The 26,301-nt window shown below is 45.9% G+C and overlaps 1 protein-coding gene across 1 annotated transcript; it reads left to right on the top strand.

Moving 5' to 3' along the window:
- The first annotated feature begins 797 nt into the window (after positions 1-797).
- On the top strand, positions 798-19,082 carry gna12a (guanine nucleotide binding protein (G protein) alpha 12a). Its single transcript, XM_076034756.1, has 6 exons — positions 798-1,674; positions 7,829-8,047; positions 16,581-16,631; positions 16,727-16,927; positions 17,186-17,392; positions 18,076-19,082. Exons 1-6 carry the CDS (start codon positions 1,357-1,359, stop codon positions 18,235-18,237), a joined length of 1,158 nt encoding a protein of 385 aa, XP_075890871.1. The 5' UTR covers positions 798-1,356; the 3' UTR covers positions 18,238-19,082.
- The last annotated feature ends 7,219 nt before the right edge of the window (positions 19,083-26,301 follow it).

The following is a 26,301-nucleotide window of genomic DNA, read 5'->3' as shown; positions in this document are numbered from 1 at the left end:
TCTATCTGTCTGTCTATCTATTTATCTATCTGTCTATCTATCCATAGGTTGTTATTTATCATGGACTATGGAGCATTAAAAGGGTTAAGCACTGCAGGAACAGGCCAATATTTCCAGGGTCCACGATGTGGTGCATGAGCTCAACCACTAACCACAGGTTACAGTATCTTCTGTGGTATCGTGTATAGATCTTGCGCGTAAATGAAGATGGATCGCATGTCTCCACTTTCTTTGACTGTCTAGAAATACAGCTAAAATATATGTGAGTGGGGCCATGTTGTCCTGGTGATGTCATCTAGAGACAGTCTGGGCAGTAGCGATCGAGCGGCAGAGTGCTAGTATCACGTTTCTCACGTCACTCCTCTGAGAGAGATTTTTTATCTCAAATTTTTGAGCAACGTCCTTGTGGATATTATGAAGTGGAATTAATTTATTATCTAGTTTTCTTGCAGAGTTAAAATTGTGATGACATCCCATATATTACCATTATTCCTATGGAGAGAAAAAGTTTAATGATATTTAACTAGAACAAATTTGTGTGGTTTCTTTGCTATTGGTTTTCAACACTATTATTGGGCTTTCGCCTAAACTCATCATGGACCACACACACACACACACACACACACACACACACACACACACACACACACACACACACACACACACACACACATCTCTGTGTTTGTGTTTCGGAGGCGTTTTCAGGCCACGGTCACTGCAGGAGTCACACTTCCTGCCCCCCTGCGCCACAGTGTTATGTCAGTTGACGCCCCCTTATGGTAACCCCTGGTAGTGCAGCGGCGCCCTGCCCGTCCATCCCACCGCCGCCCGGAGGAGCTGCTCTGTCTCCGCCGGCCAAGTTCACATCAAATCCCGCTGGCTGCGGACACTTTGGACGGTCCCGGCGCAAATACAACGTCTGTGCGCGTCTCCACATTACGGCTGTGCCGCCAGTGTGTTCATGTGGATTAGACAGAACGACTTTTGAACTTCATCAACCCTCCAGACAGTCCATGGATTTAAACAGTTGAACTTTTTTGTGGATTTTTCCTCTCGACCAGCTTCCTTTCGTCTCTGTTCAGATTGTGGGCATTCTTTTTTGTTGATGGCACGGTCTGACCAAGATGGACACGGCTTGTCTGCCAGTAGGAGACTAGATAACGGCGTCACCCACTTCTTCTTTTTATCCGTCTTGTTCTTCTAAATGTAAAAGTTTCTTTTTCGCCTTGAAATCGTACCGTTCCTAATCTGGATGTAAGCGACCGAGGTGTTTCCCAGCCGAGGGGCCGCCTCATAGAATGGACATTCCCCACCTGAAGTTTCGCTAAACTTTCTATCCACCTCTCACGACGCGACATGTCGGGAGTGGTCCGCTCCCTGAGCCGCTGCCTCCTGCCGGCGGAGGCCAGCCGGGAGCCGGGCGGCAGCAAGGAAAGGAGCCGGGAGAGGGACGCGGCGCAGGAGCGCGAGGCGCGGCGTAGGAGCCGAGAGATAGACGCAATGCTCGCCCGAGAGCGGAGAGCCGTGCGCCGGCTGGTGAAGATCCTGCTGCTCGGGGCCGGTGAGAGCGGAAAGTCGACGTTCCTCAAGCAGATGCGCATCATTAACGGGCAGGAGTTTGATAAAAAGGCACTTCTGGACTTCCGGGACACCATCTACGAGAACATACTGAAGGTAATGGAAGGTTGTTGTGGCCTTCGGGGTAAAAATGTCGAGGGAGCAAAGTTTAATATTGTGCTTATCGTCCCGTCATAACGGCCAGTGATTTAAATTCCGATTATAATAGCGAATAACAGCCTTACAGAAGAAAACTGTGTAAACTATACCAAGAAAAGCCGATATGTGAGCAGAACTTAATTCAGTTTTTGGCGGTTTGGTGAGATAACAAGTTACACACATCGCAAGATTTTATTGTCCAACAAATATCTGTTGAACATTAGCTCGATTAATCTCAAGCGTTTGATCAACAACGTGCAAGTATCACATTTTGTAAGCTTTCCCCACCCCCCCAAAAAACCTAAAAAATCACTACTGACAGATCTGATTTGTCTGTTGTGGTTTTCACTCCAAAGTTGAGAGAGAAAGATTCACTCTAATGCACACAGAGGGTTTGTTGACATAGTGCATATTTTTATCCTGAAGTATGCCTCTGTGTGTGTGTGTGTGTGTGTGTGTGTGTGTGTGTGTGTGTGTGTGTGTGTGTGTGTGTGCGTGTGTGTGCGTGTGTGTGCGTGCGTGCGCGTGTGTGCGTGCGTGTGTACGCGCTGTGCCTTTGTTTGCTGCCATGGCGGGCCTCCTTCACCAGCTAACAATACCAGACTATTCCTGAGGGATGAGCACATCCGCCCTGCCTGAGTGCCACACAGCCCAGACAGCCATGATAAGAGTCTGCACCTCTTGCACAGACAAGGCAAACAATGTATAATAGTCCCTCCTGGACACCAGCGGCAGACACACAGCAGCAGGAGGTGTCCGTCCACCGCCCTTCATCACATCAATGTCCCCCCGTTTATCCACAACTGTGTCCATGAAGCATCTTGTCAGATTAATCAATGGAACTTCAAGGGTGGCAACTGAGCTGACAATTAAATCAACTGACGCACCATCAAACAGTCGTTGGGAATCTAAAAGGCAGAAATGTCAGTCTGCGTTTTCCCAGAGTGTGAGTTATAATTGTTCCTGTTTGGCTGCTGGCAGGAAAACAGTGAACCAAACTGAGAATACAGGGTTTCCTGCCATAGAAAAAGAATAAAGGCGACCCCCGCATTTACATCTGAGTTCACACTGGAAGCTGGACGAGTGAGAGAGATAAATGAGTTGCAGGGACTGTTGCTCATTCGTTGCAATTAATTTCTCTTCAATTCAGTGGCCGAATTCACAAAATCCTGCATTTTTAAAGTTACGTTATCTTAAGTTAAGGTTCACAAACTATGTTTTTACTTATTTATTCATCCGAAGAATCAAATTGTTAAAAAAGGCCTGGGATCTTCCTTCCTGTTTTCTTTGGTTTTATGCTCAGAAGTACCTCCCCTTCTGGTCTCCCAAGGTTTACACTTAGAAGTATGGATTCTAGGGATTAAGGCACCAACGTTCAAGATAGAGACTTGAAAGAGACTAAAGCGGGGACGGTCTATTTGAACCAGACAGCGAATATTGCCACATAGTTCCTCAGTTCTTCTTCGGGTGTTCGTGCATGGTTCTTCGGTTGTCCTGGGTTCGCCTTTGTAGTCTTGGACCAGTTAGAGATTCCTATTGACCTTGCTTCCCTGTAACTTAAACTCTCCGCCTGATATTAAATCCGTCTACCGCCATCAAGCTTTCTGTTTGGAACTGCTTCCGGCCTGAATAAATCCAGAGTTCTTCGCGACTCTCCACAGCGATTCAAATTATCCAACCACCCAACACTTCCTTCACAAATATTTTTAAAAAAAATTTTGAGATGCATAACTACGATTCGATAAAAAAAAAAAAAAAAAAAGGGAAGTTTATTGGAATAGAAATTCAAACAAAGCCGCTGGATAACCATAATCTGAATGTTGGCCACAGTTAAGTCTGGTGTCATGGGAGTAAGAAGCAGAAAAGCAGATTTCAGTGAGTGCGGTTTGGGGCGTTGGCGGAGGAACGGCTTCAGCAGCCAGGTGTTGGGACTCCACCCCCCTCACCCACCCCTCCTCCTGACAGAAAACAAAGCTGGAGCGGAGGCGGGACGGAGAGAACGGACAGGTGTGTCGAAAGGCTGAGGAGCCAAAACAAAAAGTGGATATCAGGTGTGGACCTGCCTCTAATCGTACCTTCAGCATTAATGGATAATTCCTGTGAAACCTCAGCCGACAGCTTTTTTCCCCTCAAACTGAAAGACACTGACGTGGCGTCCTCACGACTGGGGTCACGCTTGGTGTCTGCGAAACGACGGCGGTGGGACAACTCTTATCTGCAGCCGTCCCTGTTTGACCGTCATTACTGTTTAACCCAGTGTTTTCCAAAATCACACAGATCAGACAGAATTACCCCCAAATTCGCAGCTGCAACAGCTTGTTTGTTCAACACAAACAGAGATTTTTTTATTATTTTTTTGCAGATTTGTGTTTGTCCCTTATCATTGCACTTCCCCTCATTTCCATTTTCCATTCTGGCATCAATGGAGTTATAGACCGTCCGCTCTCGATCCCGCACGGTGGAACTAGTTTATTGTTTTGTTTGTTGGCTCAGAGCAGCTTTTGAAGCCGGGAAATTAGAATATGATGCACCTTGAGAAAACGGTGAACACAGCTACAATTTGAAATACTTTTTTTTATGGGTTTAAGGCTTTTGTTTTGATGACAAGTTGAAATGGTTTGGTTGCAGGGCAGGTGGCAGAGGTGATGCAATTTGCATTTTAAAAGTTTTTTTTCCCCGTCCCTCTTTGTTTGGAGGGCTTCTAATTGCAAAGAGGTTGAAAAATAAAACTGCTCCTGCCTGCCTGTGTTACTCCTGGTACCAGCGACTTCACTGTTTGACATATCAGACAAATATCAAGCTCCGGTCTTTTCTCAAGGTCTGTTTACCTCGCTGTTTCCTGCGTCTTCAAGTTGCACTTCCTGCAGCGTTGCCCTTCATGTTTGACTCAAGGGAGCCTCATATTTTGTTGGAAGTGCCCCTCTATCTCCCTCCTTCGGTACTCCCTCTCTCTCTCTCTCTCTCTCTCTCTCTCTCCCTCTCTCTCTCTCTCTCTCCCTCTCTCGCTGAGTCCGTTTTTGATCAGAAATAGTCTTTCTCAGTCGTTAAATGTCAATCTTGAAGTCAAAGTTTACAAGAATGAAAAATGGTTCCCTTGTTGGACGTGATTGGTTCTAATACCTTTTGATGTGTACCATCCAGTCTGATTTTTGCGATTATAGTCACAGGGACCTGTCACTGTAGCCGCTAGCCAGCAGCTGAGCTGGCTAGCGGCTAGCAGGGTCCTGCGTTTTGAACACAGGCCAGGTTGAAGTCGGTTCAGACGGGATCCAGGAAGAAGGCTGAGTCTGAGAACAGCCAACAGCTTAATTTAGCAGCAATACTTTTTAAATGAGTGGTTATCAACTGGTGGAACCTCAGGACCCACATTTTCTTCCACAACACCAAATTTATTCCACAAAAATAAAAACACTAGCCCACTTTCTATCATGACTCGTAAATAAATTATTGAAATGATTGAATTCAATTGTTCTCTCTCTATATATATATATACATATGTATATATATATATATATATATATGCAAGTTATATATATATATATATATATATATATATATATATATATATATACATATATATATATATACATATATGTATATATATATGCAAGTTATATATATATATATATATATATATATATATATATATATATATATATATATATATATATATATATATATATACATATATATATATATATATACATATATATATATATACACATTTCTTTTCTTATTATTTGTTTATTTATGTATTTAATTATTTAAATTTAAAAAAGAAAGAAAAGAAACTTCCTATTAAGCTGCAGCCCACTTTTTGTTCCTGACCCACCATTTGCGTCTCACTTGTCAAACAGTGTTTAGAGACACTGATTAAAAACGTGTCAGGCCTCGTTGCTGTTGCTGTTGCTTTTGCTGTTGCTGGGATTCATGACGTCTGTTCCAAACCACAGTTGCACGATTGGATGATGGGGTTTTTTGTTCACGGCGCAAATATTGAGAAACTTGATACAAAAAACAACTGATTTCTTTTTTTTTGCAACATGACACTTGTGTTCTACGTGAAGATACTCCCGCCCAATTTGCGCCTCATTTATTTTGTAAACAACATACGCAAACAAACAAACTCAACGTCCAAAGGTCTCGAAAATCGGCGACCGTGGTTGCGCTCGTCTTGCCTTCCTCATTGGAAGGGGTCAAAGTGCTCATCGCAGTTTGAGATTACCAGATCTGCGAACGAGATAAAAAAAAAACTTGCGGCACCTCCTGATTTATTGCAGGCAGACGAGGTGGACAAACAGGAAGCGGGCCAGACAAACACTCAGACAGAGGAGGAGCGCTGATGGAGAATTACTTCTGCGACCCGACAAAGTTCAGGTTTCTTTCCAGAAACACGCACAGCCGGCCAGTGAGTGGACGTGAGTCACCTCGCTCACTCACCCCAGCCGCGAGTGAGAGATTCTACGCAGTGCCGCATGTTGGCTTGTTTTCATTGTTCCCGGCCCGTTGCACGCCCATCTATTGAAGGGCGAGGGAGTGGGTGGGTGGGGGGGATCCCTGCTTTCATTTCCTCGACCTGGAGCGCCTCCAGATTTTTGTCACTGATTTACAGTTTTCTCAAGGATTTTCATTGTGTCCGAGGGAAAACAAGGTCAAGCCGCTCCGACAGCCCCCCACCCGCCTCCCCCACTTTAACCCCCCGCCCCCTCCGCCCCCTCACCCGCACCCGCTGGACGCGATGCGGCCGCTGAAACCCAGCCGTTTGCGCAAGAGAGCCATGAATCACGGCTCTCGCAAACAGCGCGGCGACCTGGAGTGACCCCTGTCCTCACCGTACCCCACTCTGCCCCCCCACACCCCCAGCGTTCAGCGATATCGTTCGCCGACGAGTCGTCTTCAACCGCGAAATCAATCAATTAATCAATCAATCTGTTGTTTGTAAAGCACTAAATCACAGCCAAAAGGCGCCTCGAAGCGCTTTTGCGCAATCAAAGGGAAAACCAACTGATCCCTGCAGAGCGAGCGAGGTCAGGAACCCCCCCCCCCCCCGTCCCTTTAGGAAGAAACCCGGAGCAGACTCGGATCTGGATTAGAAGGGAAAAAAGGAAAATGCAAAAAGAAAGATGGAGACAGAAGTAGTCAGAGTGGCAGACAGGCCAGAGTGAGTTGCAGTGAGAGCATCGGAATGCTTTGAAAGCTCAGATTATATATAAGCATGAATAAAAAACGAAGGCCATCCATCTCGGTGTCGCGTCTCAGCTCAACACTTAAAGGTGCAGGAGGACGCGAGCGGCGCGCTGAGCTGAGAAAAGTTCAGGACGAAGAACTGGACAAGCATCCGAACAGAGTAACATTCAGGAGAGTTGAACGGTAACAGACAGTCGCACTGTCAAGTTGTGAAGCCCAAGCGCTTTAATACACTGTGTTTAAATTAAGGCTGGTGTGAAGGCCTATAGACCTATAAAACACTGAATTGTGTGTGTGTGTGTGTGTGTGTGTGTGTGTGTGTGTGTGTGTGTGTGTGTGTGTGTGTGTGTGTGTGTGTGTGTGTGTGTGTGTGTTGGTTTGTTTGATCGGTGAGCAGAAGACCTCCCACACTGCTCGCTCCACATGGTTCTCCTCAGATAACCACCAGCAGCCACACATCTCTATGTGTGTGTGTGTGTGTGTGTGTGTGTGCATGTTTGTGCATATGTGTGTGTGTGTGTGTGTGTGTATTGCTTCATGTTTACCCACATCACCAGCCTTGGACTTGATGTTTTCTCCCAAGAGGCAGAAAAAAAAATGTTTTTCTACCTCCTCCCCCAAATATATGAAATAAGTAAATAAATAAATATGATATGAAATAACCAGTGATCACTATATAGGATTAAATACTCCTTTTCAAACATGTTGTGTTCGTATTATGTCTATTTGTTCTTGATTGATTTAAGTGTTCTTACTTGTTTGTTTTGTTTTTGTTACTATTTTCTATTAGATTTATTTATTATTATTATTATTATTATTATTATTTTACTCCCGCATTTGAAATAAAGCCTTCGTTCACCCTTCATTCTGACTGTGTGTGTGTGTGTGTGTGTGTGTGTGTGTGTGTGTGTGTGTGTTACTGCAGGGCATGCGGGTGCTGGTGGACGCCCGGGACAAGCTGGGCATCGGCTGGCAGAGCTGCGAGAACGAGAAGCAGGGCATGCTGGTGATGTCGTGGGAGGGCCGGGTGGGCGTGTCGGGGGTGGAGCCCGGCGACTTCCAGCTCTACGTGATGGCGCTGGTGGCGCTGTGGGCCGACAGCGGCATCCAGGAGGCCTACGCCCGCCGCTCCGAGTTCCAGCTGGTGAGTCAGAACGCCGTCGATGCGCTCGCCTTTCTTGGCGCTCGTCTTGCGTCAGATTATTTGACGGAGCCGCGTCGCTCCATCAAATATTCACGACGTCTCGTTGGTGTGTGATTGTAAACTTTAAAGCTCTCGACTTCAACGCTGCTCGAAAGATTTTTCCGCGATGCTTTTTTTTTCTTCTTCTCTCCTTTGATTTCTGCTCCAACGCTTATTGATATCTACACTGTGCTTCACAAAAATGAAAAAAGAGCATTGAAGCACCCTCAAGAGCAACTCAAAACTTTTTAGCGCAGAGGTGTCGAAGGTCAATGAGAGGGGTTAATCATTTTCTTCTCTTGTGTTTAAGATAAAATATTTTCAATTAAGCCTCTCCTGCTAAATCCTCCCCTGACTGCTGCCATTCAGTTTGGACTAAAGTCAATGATTAATTCTGGGGTGTTAAACATTTCATCTGTCTCTTTCGGCAGAGATGAATCTCCCAAGTCACTTCACGGCATCGGTGCGTTATTTTCACAGGATTATTGTCATTATTATGACTATTTATTTGCTGACTTGTTGCTACAAGGAAATTATAACAGGTAATAAATCAAAGTTTTACCAAGAATTGTTTGGAAAAGCAGTAGTTAGACGTTCAGCAGGTTTTAAATTGTGCTATTCATGGTGGATTTTGATGTTAATGTTTCCCAGTGAACGGATGGAAAAGCTTACGAATAACTGTTGAAGTTGAAGTAGCTCACTGCTGCTCTGTTATAAGTCAATGTTTTACTAGTTAGCTTCTCCTTAAGCCAACGCTGGTCAGTCCTGCAGAACTCAGTGGCGAGGCCGCGTTCATTCACACAGCGCTTGTGATTTTTAATCAGAGCAGTAGGGACAAAAGTCGTGAAGGGTCACTAAAGTCACCGACCTCTATTTATATCTGTGTCTATATCACATTGCAACGCTGCTATGCCAACCTGTTAGCGTAGCATCTCCGTTTGGCCGTGGTGTTAAAGCTGCGCTGATCGATAGTTTCCTTTCAGTGAGCTTTCAAATGGCTGAGAGCGTCCCCAGCACTCACGGTGACAAACCCGCAGCGACGTGTCTGTGGTTAATTCTGTGACGTCAAGGACCAGTGCTGCTCTGAACAATCTGCTCCCTCAACCCACCCACCCACGGCCAAAAAAGATAAATTTAAGAGTCTCTCTGGTGAACTTGGCAGGAGGTGGAAACAGGTTTCCCACTGAAGAAGGTCCTTTATGTGCCCTGCGGGTGTGATAAAATTGTCATTAGTCAAGCGTCCACGCTGATCTCTTTGGCGGCACTTCCCTGTCTCATGGTTTTCTTATGGTTATGGAGCGACAAAGGCTGAGACTTCAGCTTAGCATCATGAGTGTTTGAGACGCTTGACTTGAGATACTGGTGATGTAGACCAGCGTTTCTCAACTGGTGGGCGGCGACCCAAAAGCTATAGTCTATAGAAAAAAATCTATAGAGAAAATGTTGGGCATTTATTTTTGCAGGACCCACAATTCAATTCAATGATTTCAGTAATGTATTTACTTGACATGATAGAAAGTGGGCTCGCGTCTTTATTTTTGTCAAATAAATTGGAGTGCTGTGGAATAAATTTTGGTCACGACTTCACGATAAGGAATAAGACGTGAGTCCACCAGTTGAGAACCACTGATGGAGACACATTGCGCAATTAGCTTTGTTCACACAAAGAAACCAATGTTGTTCACTTGACAGACCTCTTTTGCCACATCATCGTCGATTTTCTCCTCTTCCCTGCCCGAAGCTGCTCATTTCACACATGTTCATGTAGTCACTTACATTAAGTGGAAAGAACAGCACAAACTGCTTGCGATGTGCGAGTAAAGCGTGCGGTAAGTGCATCACAACGGGATCTACAGACTGGCAGCGACACTTGACGGTTTGACGGAACGTCGCAAACGATCCGCCACCGTAATGCCGACGCGGCGTCGCCGGCGCCACCTGGTGTCTCCATCTGCGCCGGCAGCGGCAGCTGGTTTATTTGCACATCATATTTTTTTAGGATGTGACACAGCAGCTCAACAGTGTTCTGTTTGGAGCCGCGAGCTCGGCCTTTTGCCCTCGTCGCACATTTATCAGTGACAAAACAATCTGGAGTCAGACAGAAGCCATTTCCGTCGCGCTCACACTTAACATACTGTAGCGCTGTGTGAGTGTGTGTGTGTGTGTGTGTGTGTGTGGGTGAGCGAGAGTGCACAGCGCCGGGTCAGACTGCCTTGTCTTATCGGGAGGCGCTGCGTGATAAAAGCAGTATGGCACAGCTGCGCTGGCCCCACGGACTTCACTCCGTCTTAAAGGAGACGACCAGCGTTGCTCCTTCGGTGCTGTTCAATTTTTGTCGACAAATCCAGGAAAAATGATTCATGTGCCCAAGAACTTTGTGCCTTTAAATCCAGAGCGTTGCCCAAAAACTTTCTAAAAACCCTCAATTAGCCACACGCTTACTCTGTAATGAGTCACCACATCATTCACATTCCGCAGAGAAACACTCACCCGTGAGCCTGGAGTGTGAATCAAACCGACTACTTTGCCTTTGTTCGCCAAAACCAGCCTCTAATTTCATCGGTAGCCTCTCCGGCTAGCACGGCGCGCTAACGTTCCTCTCGCCGGCCGTGCCGCTGAGGTTCGGCAAAGCCGACCCCGTCAAAGTTTGTTTTTGTGGGTTTCGTCGAAACACACAAGAAATTACTTATATCCCACAGAAACCCAAGGCGGCAGCCACTCGGCCATTTAGCAAGCATGACTCAGCACAAGTGCGCTGCAGTGCAAATAGCGCAAACGCTAAGCGGGGATAATTTGTGGTTTGAGCCCAAAACCTCAGATCTGTAGCATTTTCAGCTTTTTGTTTTACCCTTATAGCCTGTAGCTGCAGTTCACTTGGAGGTTACAAAAATATTTGCCTGTGGCACAAGTGTCGAAAGAGCGCCGAGCTCTTAGTAGCATGTAGCGGCTGAGATTTTATCTTCCATGAGGGATTCAAGCTATGAAAAACATTTTCTTGATAGTAATCGACAGTAGTAGCTATGTGGCAGTATTTTGTGTTTGCGATTTTTGGTACATAGCAGCGATATCCGACAAATGTGGTGAAATACATCTCAAGGGGATTTATGGCAGCCTGTAAAATCAAAGCTAACAAGGATTGCTTTATGATTGTTCCTTTTTTTTTTTTGCTGGTGCATCATAAAACATTTGGCTGCTAACTCAGACATTTTTGGAGAGTCAGACCCAGAGACCCAGAGATTTATGCAGTTTGCTTGCATAATCCTCCACCGCAGAGGCTGCTTTCCTTGTGTTCCGCTTTCTTGGATCTATGAGATATTTTAGCTTGATGGCAGAATAATACATGGCAGCCCCTCAACTGCAAGCTTAGCACCATCCATAGTAAAGTTTCAAACACACAATCGTTGTTTTTTCGACTCTGTGGCTGAGGAAGATAATCAAAGAAAACACTTTTTTGCTCTTCCTGCCAGCACTAGTTTATTTATTTTTATTTTTACAGCCCCTTTTTTTTTCAAAGTTTCTGGTTGCCTTTCGAACAAAGGAAGATGTTAGTGCTGCACGCATGGTGAAATCCTGCCCATGAGCCAGAGCGAGTCTCGTTTTGTTGACATAAAGAAAAATATTGAAAAAAACAAACCACGAGCGCTGTTTCCCTTTAGACGTCAGGAGGAAAAGTGTCTACTGTGGAGTAAATATGCTGAGCTCGATGCCTTCCTGCCCCTCCACCACCTCCCCTCCCTTCCCGGCACTCGCAGAGGTTTTCCGGGGATACCGCAGTCAGCTTTTCCCAGGGAACCACTGGAGCTGGGCCACAGGCGGGAGCAGGGAAGAGGGCGGGGGTTGGGGGGGTCTGATGGGAGGTAGAGAGGAAAATTGGTGTGAAAAAGAACATGAGAAGAGAGAGAGAGAAAGAAGAAAGAACGGAAAATATAGCAGGGGGGGGTCGCGGAGAAGAAATAATCCGAGCGAAGATCTTGTTTACTCGGAGGCTCCTCCGTGTTCCCGCCACGCCCAGATGGCACCGCGAGATGGATGTACGAAGCATAAACACGCCGTGCGACAAACAGAAAAAAGAAAACGGGGGTGGTTGTGTCACTTTGAAGCCCCTCAAAGATGAAACTGAGAGAGCCGAGAGCTCCCACCACTCGGCGGAGTCAAGCTCTCGGGCTGGACGTCTGTTACTTCGACACCCCCCCCCCATGTTCCCCATACACACACACACACACACCCACACAACCTGATCCAGATGTCCTGGAAACGCAGAGCCGAGCCGGTTGAGGCTTATTATTATTATTATTGTTCCGGGGACCGACTCAAAGTGTGTGATTGTACGCTATAATAGACCAGATGGCTTCGACATTTGTCCCAAAATACTTATCTTTTTTTCTTATTTTTTTTTCCCCTTTTTTGCGAGGATGCAGGTTTATCATAACTTGTGTTTGGCAAGAAAACAGAAAAAAAGGAGCTGCTGGGGAAGAAAGCACGAGCAGTCGGAGCAACATATTGAATTCAACCTTTTTGGGAGGTGAAACGGGACATTAACCCTCCCAGCAGATACAAAGACAAAACTGAGTGATTGTTTAATACATTTCAGTGCTGATGTTTTCTTTTCAAAAATGCTCTGGAGATCCATTTCATACCACATTCTTACTTTGGACATCTTTTTATTATTATGCTGGGTTTTTTTAGATTTTTCAAAACCCTTGGCAAATGCAGCCCTTCGTATTAAACAGGTTTTCATTACAATCAATGTAAACAGCCAGCGAACATTTGACACGTCAAATATTTGGACAGTATAATGAGGAGACTGGCATTTTACGCGATATGGCTGTGAAAATATCTTCTGGGGAATATAAAGTGAGGCGTGTTTTCTTATCTGGGAAACAGCGAGTTGAGCTTTTGGAGGATGGAGAGACGTTGGTTGGATGTGTTTCATGTCATGGGGATGAACTGAAATCACCGATGATGCACAACTGCAGCAGCACAAACCACCAGAATGCTTTCAATGTCTCTTCATCCGGGACATTAAACATACCAACACTGAATTTTGTCATAATTCTTGTTCATTGATTTTCTTTTAAGGTTATCATGACCGTGAAAGCCTGAAAAAAAAAAAATGAGGAGATTCACCCCCTCTTCTTGAAATGTTAATAGAAAATTGACTAAATGTTTGTCATTACATTCTAATGATCTCATTAACTGGCTGCAATGAAGTTTATCTGCAATCTTTTCTCACTTATTAAGCTCGTTTCAAAAGCCTTGTGAGTGATGACAAATCCAGCCCAACACACAAGTGGCGCTTGTACCTGTGCACGCACACGCACACACGCACACACACACCATAGAATTTGAGCTTATTCAGGTCTTTGCGGGTATAAAGCCCTTAATCTGCCCATACACGCCATGAATGGAGACATTCCTCCTGCATTACTCCGTCACACACACACTCACACACACACACACACCCAGACATACACCACCATACAACGCACACAGACTGAATCTTACGACTGCTAATACTACCACAGGTGTCTGAGAGCTCAATGTCTTCCTGTTCACACACTGAAAATGATTTGTTTTGAGGTTTTCCACCCAACAGTGATCAGTCGTCTCGGTCGCAGCAAAGGCTGCTGCAGGTCATCATTTGTGTGTGTGTGTGTGTGTGTGTGTGTGTGTGTGTGTGTGTGTGTGTGTGTGTGTGTGTGTGTGTGTGTGTGTGTGTGTGTGTCCCTGTCTGTGTTTGCATATCCCTTCATCTCTGGGAATTCCCCGCTCCCTGCTTTTTTTCACCCGGCGCACAGCCCCTCCCGCCGCTGACGCTCCGCCTGCACCAATCACAGTCGCCGCCTTTGTGTTTCCTATATGCCACAACACTGTAGGTCAGCGGCGAGGGGTCGCAGGGTCACATCTCACCAGCACCGGGGGTCGCATTTCCTGGGCACTTGGCGAGATGTCAAGAGATGAACGGAAGCTTCGGCTTCATTTACGTGGAGACTCTGCCCCCCCTGCAAAAGCTGCAGTTTGAGGAGAAAAGAAATTAGCCTTCCAAGAGGATTAAAGCCAGCGGGAGAATAACCAGAGCCTCCACTAGAGGTGACTGTGCAGTTCCACATAGATAGACAACTTTTTTTGTAAGCAGGTTTTATCAGTCAAAGGTCTGGAATGAAGGTCCAGCTCCAATAAGAGACTGTAATACATTGAACACTTTTAACATCAATCTAAAAAAAAGTGGCTCAAAAACCCCTGATCTGTCAGCACTCATTTTAAATGTTTTTTCTGACCTGCCAGGGACTGCAGATGGAAAGTAGCCTTTGGCTAATGCTGGCATATTTACATGTAAATGTTCATCAATATGCACTGTCCGTTTTAAATACTAATTTTTTGTTAATAAAAAGCGTTATGTAGTTCGGCGTGTTCGATTGCGCTGTTGAAATGTACGTCTGTAATCCCCCCCCCAGCCTTTCCCACCCTCCCCCCGGAGTCGCGCCCCACTGTTTTCACACACACAGCTGTTTCCTGTTGGATGTGTGTGTGCGCGTTTTCGTGTGTGTGTGTGTGTGTGTGTGTGTGTGTGTGTGTGTGTGTGTGTGTGTGTGGCTCAAAAAAGAGAGAGTTTCACCTTTAAACCACTGTCAGGAATCGCGGGTGCAAAGCAGAAAACTAATATTCCAGCTTTCTGCTCCATCTGCCGCATTTACGGCGGCAAAATTCAGCTCCATCGCCAAACGCTTTCAGGCCAGCAGACATCGTCAAATCGTGTCGCTGTAGCAAACTCAACTTCCGCGTCTTCTTCTCTTCCTTCTTTTTTTTTTGTGGTTCCTGCCCACTGGGTTCCATTGATTGAACAGTACAAAAAAAAGAAATGACAACAAATTTTCCTTGAGCGGTAATCGGCCCCATTACGGAGAGCATGTGTCTGCATTCGAAGCAGCTCAGGAAGCGTCGGCGGCGCGGCGGGGAGGATAACCAAACGCGGGTGTTGATTTCACCGTCGCGGATTACATAGATTACATGCACACACACACACACACATGCACATTACGTATCGACAGATGACGCAGCCAACCGACCGTCCGTGCCATGCAAACAAAAAACCTCAACTGGGAAATAATCAGCGCGGGAACAAACAAAAAAAAAGTGTGTGTGGTTTTGTCGCCTCGGCCGGTTTGCGATCAAATCCTGTTGAGACTGGAGCCGGGTTGGTGTGTTGGCTTTTTGGCACGGAGTTCAGTGACGCACACTGCTCCCAGCGTCTCGGAGCACTGACGCACAACAGGAAGCACTGCGCCGTTGCCAGCTGGCAGCGGAGAAACGCGATTGGTCGGCCTTCAACGCGATAGGCAGGAGGTACTTCCAGTGTTGTTGGGGCTGGCCTTCCCAATACTGCTCTGTTGCATCTGCGTTGGTGGACTTGTCAAATAAATGTCAGGCATGTTTGAAAAATGTTGCATCTGGTTTGTATTAGTAGTACAAATTGTAGTGGAAGTACTTTAACTTTTAACATCTTTTTGAATGTCTTATTCGATCTTGGTGACCTTGAGTGTCCTGTAAGGCACCTTGAAGTAAAATCTGTTATTATTGTTACTACGACTACTAACAACAACAATAATAATAATAATAATAATAACAATAATAATAATAATAATAATAATAATAATAATAATAATAATAATAATAGTAATAATAACCAAGTTTAAAAGCCTTGGTGTGACAACCATAAGTATTTCGGAAATTATTGTCACTGAACATCAATTTGGACTGAACTCTTGTGTCACTGGTGCTGCTGTGCTTCAGACTGTGTTGAATGCAGCTACTCTTGATTTAATCGCTGATTAAATCAAGAAACGTGGCCTTCATTAAATTTCGGGGTTTGCGAGAATTGTTACATATAAAATGGTTTGCAGTGAAGTGCTTGTCTTTGTGAGCACGAGCTGATTCAAATTCACTTAGAGAAAAACTGCCTTTTTTTAGCGCTTGTCTTTTTGCGTTACGAGCACGCCAGCTAAGACAGCAAGTCGGAAAAATGACATGCACATTTCTAGATGGTCTGGCTTTTTCTGTGTTCCATTGCCAAAATAAGACGTTCGCATTTTACTCAATTTTCTACATAAGGAGTCAAGCTATTTATCATAGTAACGCCTCTGCAGACTTCTTTTTTAATGTGGGTGAGGCTCAACTAACTAGCTAACTAACTAGCGCTAGCAGTGAGCAGCTGGCCAATCACAAAGGGAGAGCGCTGTTCCAAGGATGGAGCAAGTAGGGGAGGGGGGAAGAGCCAAAACAGCCTCTTCAGCCTGAATAAGCAAAAAAGCTTGTTTTGTGAGGCCTGCACAGTTCAAACTAGGAGTTTTTTGACCAAACAACCCTTGTTTATTGTTGTAAGCAGACCGCCAAAATTGATTAATCAAATCTGGAACCTGGAAAAATTTAAACTGAAGATGCCTCTGTGAAATTTTGCGTGGAGGATTAACTGTTTTTCTTTCCCACTCCCCTGCAGAGTGAGTCAGTCAAATACTTCCTGGATAACTTGGATCGCATCGGTCAACTGGTGAGTCAGAGCCACTACCCGAGCGCACGCTCCGCCAGCAGCGTTCCACTCGTGTTCCACTGCCAAGCACTCGCTTCCGTCTCCCTGTCTTCCAGAGCTACATACCCAGCAAGCAGGACATTCTGTTTGCCCGGAAGGCCACCAAAGGCATCGTGGAGCACGACTTTGTCATCAAGAAGATTCCCTTCAAGATGGTGGACGTGGGCGGCCAGCGGTCGCAGAGGCAGAAGTGGTTTCAGTGCTTCGACGGCATCACGTCCATCCTCTTCATGGTGTCGTCGTCCGAGTACGATCAGGTACGGCCAGATGCTCGGAGGTCACATAGACAGTCCGGCCGTTATTCCTCTGAGGAAAGGGCAACGTGTAACATTAGAGGGCCACAACATTGGAGATCATCCACAAAGCTCCCTTTGTGGTGGGCTGTGGAAACTCGATTGTTCCCTCGGTCTGGGCTGCCGTTCAAATCAACAGTCATATGATGACGACCAAAGCCTTAATTGGTGCACAGATAAAAACCCGGATCAAACAAAGGATGACTGTGTGTGTGCTTCCAGGTTCTGATGGAGGACCGAAGGACAAACCGCTTGGTGGAGAGCATGAACATATTCGAGACCATCGTCAACAACAAGCTCTTCCTCAACGTCTCCATCATCCTCTTCCTCAACAAAACAGACCTGCTGGTGGAGAAGATCCGCACGGTCGACATACGCAAGAACTTTCCAGAGTTCAGGGGAGGCTCGCACAGGCTGGAGGATGTTCAGGTACACATGCTAGCCCAAACCACGGCCACAGTATGCCAAACCAGAACCTCCATTCGCACCTTGGCGCCAAAACTGGGACCTGAAAAGTGATGAAACCACAACGTCCTCACTATGTTGGTTGAAAACATATAGTCCTTATATAGGGTATATTCAAGAACACACACACACACACGCACACACACACACATAGTTGGATGTTTAGACCTAGAGCATCTCTTAGAGACCTTTTTAAAAATGTTGCTTTGTTATTTCACGCTGCAACAGATTTTCTCTTCTCTGCGAGATGGAAACTAGTTTTTTTTAAAATACTCTCTCATATATATAAACTGGAATAAATAGTTTAATAGAGCATTTTTTTGTATGCGTGGATTGGTATAGGCAGAATGTGAAGGGGATCTATTGGTTCTTTAAAAAGCAAAAAATTATTCCTTCTCTCTCCAAAGTCCCTTTTTTAATGTATGTAAGGAAAAGAAATATACGATTAGAGGCCGAGTTATGCGAATTGGATCAACTTTTTCCCTGCTTTTATCTAATCCCCCAGCCCGGATTGCTGAACCATCCACCCCTCCACCCCCCCACCCCCTTTTCCCACCACCCCGTCCCTCCTTGCATAAGCGATGTTTAGGAAATGAGATTCGAATGAAACACTTAAGCCGCTGCGCTTTTTTTTTCCCCCCTCGCAGGCGTTCCTGGTGCAGTCGTTCAGCCGTAAGAGGAGGAACCGGGGCAAGCCGCTGTTCCACCACTTCACCACCGCCATCGACACGGAGAACATCCGCTTCGTCTTCCACGCTGTCAAGGACACCATACTGCAGGAGAACCTCAAAGACATCATGCTGCAGTGACCTCTCACCCTGCGGCGGCTCCCTCCCACTTTCCCCCCCAACTGCACAACTGTGAACGAGCGGCCGCAGACACACACACACACACACACACACACACACACACACCCACATACCTGCCGGACGCAGCAGCAGCGAGCTGCGTCGACACTGACCTGTGGAGCAGCCCCATACCGAACCTGTGGAGCCACCAAGTGACTCTGGACCGGCCCAAACTGTGAAGGGGCCCCGAGGACACGATCCTGCATTTCAACTGACAAACTAAACCAAAAAAAAATGTGTTGTGCATACTGGAACAGATCGAGACCGGATCACAGTGTTTCTGACAGCGTCGTTGCTGCAGAGAGAGCAGGGGAGGGGCGGGGGGCTGGAGGGGAGCCAGTGATGGGATGAGCCACGTGACGGACGGACGGACGGACCGGGAGTTTGGGGCCCCGCGCCGGTCATGTGCTGCGTTATGTGATAAGGTTGCACAAGTGTTGCTGTCAGTGAACTTTGCAGGGAAGCGATGAATCTCTTTCTGTGTGTGTGTGTGTGTGTGTGTGTGTGTGTGTGTGTGTGTGTTTGTGTGTGTGTGTGTGTGTCCTTCTCTTGACGTCTTCCTATCTGTAACCTCTCCTCGGCCCGGCTCGGCTCGGCCCAGCTCGGCTCGGCTCGGCCCGGCTCGTGTTTATCTTCCGGCTCCTGGCAGCGCTGGAGAGCAGCTGCAGATAATAAGTCTCATCCTTCCTGCGCTCCCTCGCTCCTGCCCAGGCACAATGGGGCGGATTGTTTCGTCTCCTCCGGCCTCTGCACAACCGAGTAGACGGCTGAATCAGAGATCTCCCCGCCACGTGAGACCCACTCCCCCCGCCAAAAAAAAAAGAAATCACACGCAGCACTTGTGTTAATTACCCTCCGTCTCCGTCATCGTCCGTTCCTCCCTTTCTGCTCCTCAGTTCACGGCGGCCAACGGCTGGCCTTCAAACCCAAATCACTTTATTCCCATGTCGTCCACCAGCATTTTTTCCCATGACGGATTTGTTTTAGCCCCGCCCCCTCCCCCTCCGCACCGCTGTGATTGGCCTCCGGCCGTTGCCCTGCGAGAACTCGACAGTGATTGGTTGATATCGCAATTACGCCGAGACAGGGCTATTTTAAAAATAAAAAAAAAAACAGGGTCTGCGCGGAAGGAAAAAGTAAGATTGTACATTTAGAAATGCTCGTGAGATTGACTTGAAAATGTTTTAGTGACCACTTTTTATTGAGTGCATCCGCGGATGGACACACATACAAAATATGTAAAGAGGCTGCAACGTCAAGTGAGTCAAACCCTGTGGACCGAGTTGAGATATAAACCAGTGAGCACGCGAGCAGGGCTCAGAAATAAAGCAGTGCAGATTTGAAGCCATGAAGGGATTTAACACATTTGGAAGCGATTCAACGCAGTCTCTTGCAGTTTAATGTTTCTCTGTGCACTGATTTATCACCTGTGGAGCAGAACTGTGTCTGAGCCGTTGTGCGGTTTCTAACGGGTGCCTGCCAGCCAATCACATCGTCTCTTCACTGCATCATCATCATCATCATCATCATCATCATCATCATCATCATCATCCTCCTCCCAAACCGCTCCAGTCTGGTCTGCTCCTTCCTCGAACTCTTAAGAGTCGCTTTTATTTCTGTGATGTTTTCTTTCTTTTCTTTTTTTTTTTCTTCCCTCCAAGCGGAACTTCTTCCAAAATTCCAAATGTTGATTCGCTCCCCAACATTTATATCAGCAGCGTCTCCTCCCAGGCAGCAGGAGATCGCAGCTGCGGAGAACCGAGCGGCTCCAGGTGCCGACACTGTATCAGACTCTCTGTACATAGACTGATGTGTTTGACTGACCGTGCGCGTGTTTGTGTATAATGTGGTAACTTTGCAATATGAACACTCTGTCTAACAGCGTCACTGTAACCCTTGAAGTTGCCATTTTGTCGTCGACTAACCCCTCTCGGTCTCACATGTTCTTGTTTTGTTTTTTTGTAAGTTTCGTCATTGCACTGGATGTGTCGCAGAGAGAGAGAGAGAGAGAGAGAGAGAGAGAGAGAAAAAAAAACAGCAGGGGCGGAAAACAGTCAGGGGGTTGGCGGAGTGGGCAGAGAAACAAATAAACGGAGGCTTTACGAGAACGGAGGCGCAGGATGAAAAAGAGGGAAGTCTCTCTCTCCTCTGCTCGGGTTTTGTTTCCCAGTGTCTTGGCTCTGTGCTGCGTGGTGAAATACACTGCCATTTGCTGACATGGTGTTTCTTTATTTTCTTTATGTGGGCGCCCTGTGCGTGCACGCGCGCGTGTGTGTGTGTGTGTATTTTTCAGTGAGTGCAAAGCAAAAGAAAGGGGTCAAGACGCTTTGTGTCCAATGTATCGCCATGTTAAAAATGGTCAAAAGGCGAAAGTGGCCGAGGATTTCAACAGCAACATCAGAAAAGAAGGGGAAAAAAGTGTGTCTGTGCGTGTGTGTGTGTGTGTGTGTGTGTGTGTGTGTAAGAGAGAAAAAGAGGGGGAAACAAATTCAAACGTCTTCTTTTAATTTCCTACAGCAGTATTCTGAACACACGCAAGCACACGCACAGAGCGAGAAAGAGAAGAACCTCTCTTACGCTGGCAGAGAGGCCGAGGGTTGAGGCTCCCGATAAGTAATGTCATACCGGCGGACGGCCTGCAGGCTAACTGAGGGCTTTTATTTCATTTAGCGTAATACGAGGATCATCAGGCCGAGCTATCGCGCTGCCGCCGAGCCTGGGAGCCAAGTCCAAGTTAGGCGATATCTCCGTGAGCCAGCAGAGCCAGTGACCTTTGCTTTGGCTTTTAATCAGAGCGCCTCTGATACATAACAGACTGCAGGTCTCGGGAGAGAGGGAGGGAGGGAGCAAGGACCCTACAGACCACAGTTTAAAAACTGTTGCTCAATTTTCTGCAGGGGGAGAAAAAAGAGAAAGGGGCTCTCGTATTATGAAAAATGCATGTTAGCAGTGTTTTTATAACAATAGATGTCTCCAGCCTGTCGGTGAACCGGCCAGAAATGACCATAAGCTCATCCTTCACTTCCACTGCCTGCTGAGAGCAAGGACTCAACAATGGGTTTTTTGGGGATTTCAGACCTTTGTGATGTCACAAAGGGCACCAATAGGTCTCCTGAACAGCTCGGATCAGACTGCCTCGTTGTTATTGTCGTCTCTTTCCAAGAACGTTTGAGGCACAAGCACAATCTGTCACAGCAGAAAGCCAGAACCCAACATTTTTATTGACAGGATTTAAACAGAGGGCTAAATTTAAACCGTTTTCTAGAGAGCTAGCGTTTTTGTTTTAATTTGTATTAAATCGTTAATCCCGCCCCACTGGAATTCGGCGAAATGACGAATGGACAAACTTTTAAGAACTCGTAACATATTTATTTAGACGGGAAGCGAGTTGGATGTGATTTAAGGTCCAAAACACACACACACGCTGCTCCGACATGTGACAGCCTGCGGGAGTTCTGGAAGCAGAAGAAACAGAAAAGATTGAAGCTGTGCGGGGGGTAGGGGAGAGGGCGGGGGTGGAGGGCTGGGTAGCAGTACTCTGGGCTGGGGGAGGGACGGGACAACGGGAGGAAGAGGGAGGGAAGGCAGGAGGAGGAGGAGGTCATGTTTCCTCTGCTGAGCCCACTTCCTGTCCTCATCCCAAAATGGAGAGACTGTAAGGACGACATCCCTCCGCCCGGTTCCTCCCTCCCTCCCTCCTTCCCTCCCTGCCTACCTCCCTCCTTCTACCGCACACACACACTTCTGAGAAACCCAAACTAGCCCCACACAGCACCCTACAAAGGAGATGAGAGCAGGGGGCGCAGAAAAATATATCCCCAGCGCTCTCTGAAACATGAGGAAGCTTTGGTTTACAGAGGCCAAGAGGTGCAGGACATTTTGTCCTCAAGTGGCAACTGTGTATAGCTTTCAACTATCTGTGTGTGGGTGGGTGTTTCTGTGTGTGTGCAAAACAAGCTGGGCTCTGTGTTGAGGTCACTACTGAAACAGTATCACTTTGCACCAGTAGCAAATTGATTCGGGTTTAATGAATGAGGTCTTATCGCGCTATGTTACTGATTATTGCGTGCGCAGAGTTGTAACACACAGAACTGCTCCTCTCTGATTAGCAACAGCAGGCGACATGCTGCTGCCGCTGCTGAGTGAACTTACGGACATATGGTGTATTGATGGTCATCTTTTCCCCCCCCATTTTTTAAAAAAAGAAAAAAGTTGCTTTCCTCTAAACACAGAACAACAACAGAGCAGCAGCTGGAACATATGTTTCCTGTGTTATGTTCTGTATGTATATCAAAGCTTTGATTTTGTCGCTGAGGTTTGCTGAACAAGACCATCTACTTCAACTTCAGAGCACAACATTATTTTCTTTGATTGTCGTACAATGTAAAAAGCTGAACAACGTAGCGATGCATCGCTCAACAAACTCAAAACAAACACTTTCACCGTCCAGCAGTTCCGTCAAATTGTTTGCTCATAATGTTTGAAGTAAAACTCAAATTACGTGCAAAAGCTTTTCTTTTTCTAAAAAAGAAATTACTTCCAAGATGTTTTGTTACATGCAAGGCTTTATCATCACGTCCTGCAGTACCAGTTTAAACCTGAGGGGGTGATGCAGAAGCACAGTGGCCTCAAGTTTGGCTCCGATGGTCGAGTTTATTCAAGGACGGACCTTACATCATTGCATACTTGACATTATTACGTCCATTGTCTTGACTATGTAACATTGCATTATGTTGGAAGATAAATATGACTTCAAACCAACTTAACTCACTTGTAGCAAAACACAATTTATGCCAAACCGACACATTTTTCTGTCTGGCTTCACAGACACAGACGGTCAGAACTGAAAGCAGAGCTGACAGGCTGCTGACAGGCTTGTTAGCGCTTGACAAAAGTTGTGTCAAATGTGGGGGAAATATATATATATATTTATTTATTTATTTTTCCCCAGTCATTGGCAAAATGTCATGTTTAGTTTGTCCTCTGTAAACTTGACGGGCTTGACTGCAGTGATGCACAGACGGAGAGAAATGTCTGCTTCAAACTGGTGTCAAAAACACAGGCCGAGCTCTCCACACCTGTCACACTTTGAGTGCAGAAACCACAACTTTGCAGGTGACACGCACACAGCAGAGCACCGCGCAGCGGTGCGCACGGCCGTCTGAAATCAGCTGGCTGCAATTAATGTAGATGCAGTGCAGGTGTGTTGATGATCGTCAGGTGTGTGATGATCAGATCAGCGGGAACGTTAACATACACACACAAAATACACACACACAAAAAAAAAACATACACACACAAACTTGTTCTGTCTTTAAGGCAGGCATGGCCACATCCGACCCGCTGCGTGGCCCGCATGAAGGCAGTCATAAATCCCCCCCCCCCCAACAAAACTTTGGCGTGTTAGCGTGGCGCGACAGCGTAACATTAGCGCAATTTCCAACCAGCACCCGCCGCCACCCCTGTCAACACAACTTTCGTGGCCCGCTGACACGATGCAGTTCTGTCATGTGCATGCAAATAATGCATGCAAATAAAGTTTGGCCACCCCTGCTTTAAGGGGACCACATACATACATACATACATATATACACACACACACATACATATACGTATCATTCATTCATTTTCCATACCTGCTCGTTCCCGAGCTCAAGGTCACAGGCGTCTGCTGCAGCCTATCCCAGCTGTCATAGGGCGACACGCTGGACAAGTCAGCAGTTCATCGTAGGGCCACCCATGTACATATAAATATATCATTTAATGACAAAGTTGCGATGACCAGCAAAAAAATGCTGGTCAAAAAAATATTCTAGTCCTCACAATGCCATATTTACAAGAATACACACACACACACACACACACACACACACACACACACACACACACACAGAAACTTGTTTATACATAGAAAGAGAACATTATTTAAAGTAGACAATTGACTTGTAACAGGGACAGTCCTGCCTTTGACGCATTATAAAATATATTATACGGTTTCCTTGGTTGTCAGTTGTGTGAATCCGCCTGTCAGGTCCTTTTGCTCAGCAACTCCCTTGTCTGCTCTCTCCTGCCTGCTCAGACAATGCCATTCATTTTTCTTCTTTGGTATCATTTAATTCGACGGTCTTCCGAGGATCCCGTCCACATGGTATACAAAGGCTGCGTGTCCTTCGCTGGAAAAGTCAGAACCAAGAGCTATTAAATGCACCTAAGATGTCTGGCTGTCTTTCACCTCAGGGGATTAAAACAAAGTTGCAGTGTGTTTGAGGATATGGGCCAACAGAGATCCATCCCGTGCAGCCTTTAAATCTGGACTCCTTCTGCATCTGAACTTTATTTTTATCATTTGATTCGATTGGGAGAGCTTGGTTGCACTGTACGTGGCATAATCAGCTCTAAAATGGTCATTCGTTTGATGCAGTGTGTGTGTTTGTGCGCAAGCACAGTGAACTGGGTCTCATGATTCTAGTTAAGCACAGGGCTTCCTGATTGGGACAACAGCTGAACTCTGATATTCAGTGATGAATCAAGTCCGTCCCGGTCCCCACTGGCCCACGCAGCGAAACACAACAGCAGCTCATTAGCTGATGATGATGATGAAGATGAAGATGATGACGTGGTCGTGGCACAGCGTCTGGCTGCATGTCATCCCGTCATAACGAGCACCGGCAGGCTGTGACTCGGCACTGGCCTGGCGTCCTCACAGCGCTGCGTGACCCGTGTCGTCCTCAGAACTCAGAACATAGTGGGCAGCAATTAATCACACATAGAAAAGGTGAGGATTTCAACATAATACCATGATTATCACAGGAAAAGAGTGGTGTGTGTATATATATGTATATATATACATATATATATACAAACATTCATACATATACGCACACATTTTATTGTCAACGGTTGGTGGTCTGAGGAGCAAAGGCACAGTGCATGTCTCCCCCTGCTGGTGCAGAGAGTACAGGCAGCCACACTTTGACGCTGCCTTTAGACTTTGTTGCTTCACCACACATCTAGTGAACTCCTCTGATAAACATAGTTTTAAACGATTTGTGTTGTAAAAGAAAAAAACAAGACAAACTGAGAAGTATTTTTTTTATTATAGTAAAACTATACTTACTGTAGTACTTACTATAGTATTTACTGTAGTGTTTTGTTTTGGGTTTGTTTTTTGGTTTTTTGGTTTTTTTTACTATATTTTGTGCTAATTACTAATTATTTTAGTTTAAAAAAAAAAAAGATAAAGTAGCAATTTGAGAACGTCTTGTTTCCTGCACATAACGTACAACGAACCCCAATATTCTTTCATTTAGACGAGATGAACTCAAAACAATATTTCCAGCTATCAAACGCAGTTGCTGTTTTTTCTTTTGCCGCCGCCATGTTTGCTTTGGTGCGTCGTCGTATGTCAATGACGTTGCAAGATCGTTTTCAGCTGTTTTTCTAAATTTCAGACATTTTGTGGGTAATAAGACATTTTTAGCTTGCAAAATATTTCAGAAAAGTAATGGAATCGTTACTTGATAAAGTAATTATGATATAATTACCAGTTTTGCCAGAGTAACATTACATTACTCTGTTACTAATAAATAAATAAATAAATAAAAAGTAGTTTGATTACAGTGCTTGATTACTTAGTAATATATTACTCGCCTAGAAGTCTTTGGCTTAAAATAACATTATGTATAATTGACTGCATGCTTAAGCAAATAGATCTCAGATTGTGTGTGTCAGACTGGGGTTGGCTCAGAGATGCAGCTGCAACACCACCACCACCACCAACCCCTTTTTTCAGGCCCGGGCCCTGTGACCATGTGACCCATCATCACAAGCGGCTCGCACACTTGTAATGATACCGCGCCGCAGCACAAGCCTGATCCTGTTCATTACGGACAATTTTTCAGCATTAATTAGCGGCTTTGAAAACCAAATGCATACATAATACCCATTGCCTCTGACATCTGGCTAATTGTTTATACAGTCCTGCGCTGCACTGTCAAAGGGAAAATGGGTCTGCGCTCAGAAACA

The sequence above is a fragment of the Nelusetta ayraudi genome, unplaced genomic scaffold (assembly GCF_046127955.1).
Source record: "Nelusetta ayraudi isolate G7.1 ecotype Tasmania unplaced genomic scaffold, CSIRO-AGI_Nayr_v1 ptg000004l, whole genome shotgun sequence".
In the NCBI taxonomy this organism is placed as follows: domain Eukaryota; kingdom Metazoa; phylum Chordata; class Actinopteri; order Tetraodontiformes; family Monacanthidae; genus Nelusetta; species Nelusetta ayraudi.
This window is presented reverse-complemented; position numbering and strand designations above follow the sequence as displayed.

Bases quoted from the DNA above. Each gene is read 5' to 3' on its own strand.
- gna12a (XM_076034756.1), top strand. From the start codon at position 1,357: ATGTCGGGAGTGGTCCGCTCCCTGAGCCGCTGCCTCCTGCCGGCGGAG. The intron at 1,675-7,828 runs GTAATGGAAGGT...GTGTTACTGCAG, and splicing joins TCTACGAGAACATACTGAAG to GGCATGCGGGTGCTGGTGGA. The intron at 8,048-16,580 runs GTGAGTCAGAAC...ACTCCCCTGCAG, and splicing joins GCCGCTCCGAGTTCCAGCTG to AGTGAGTCAGTCAAATACTT.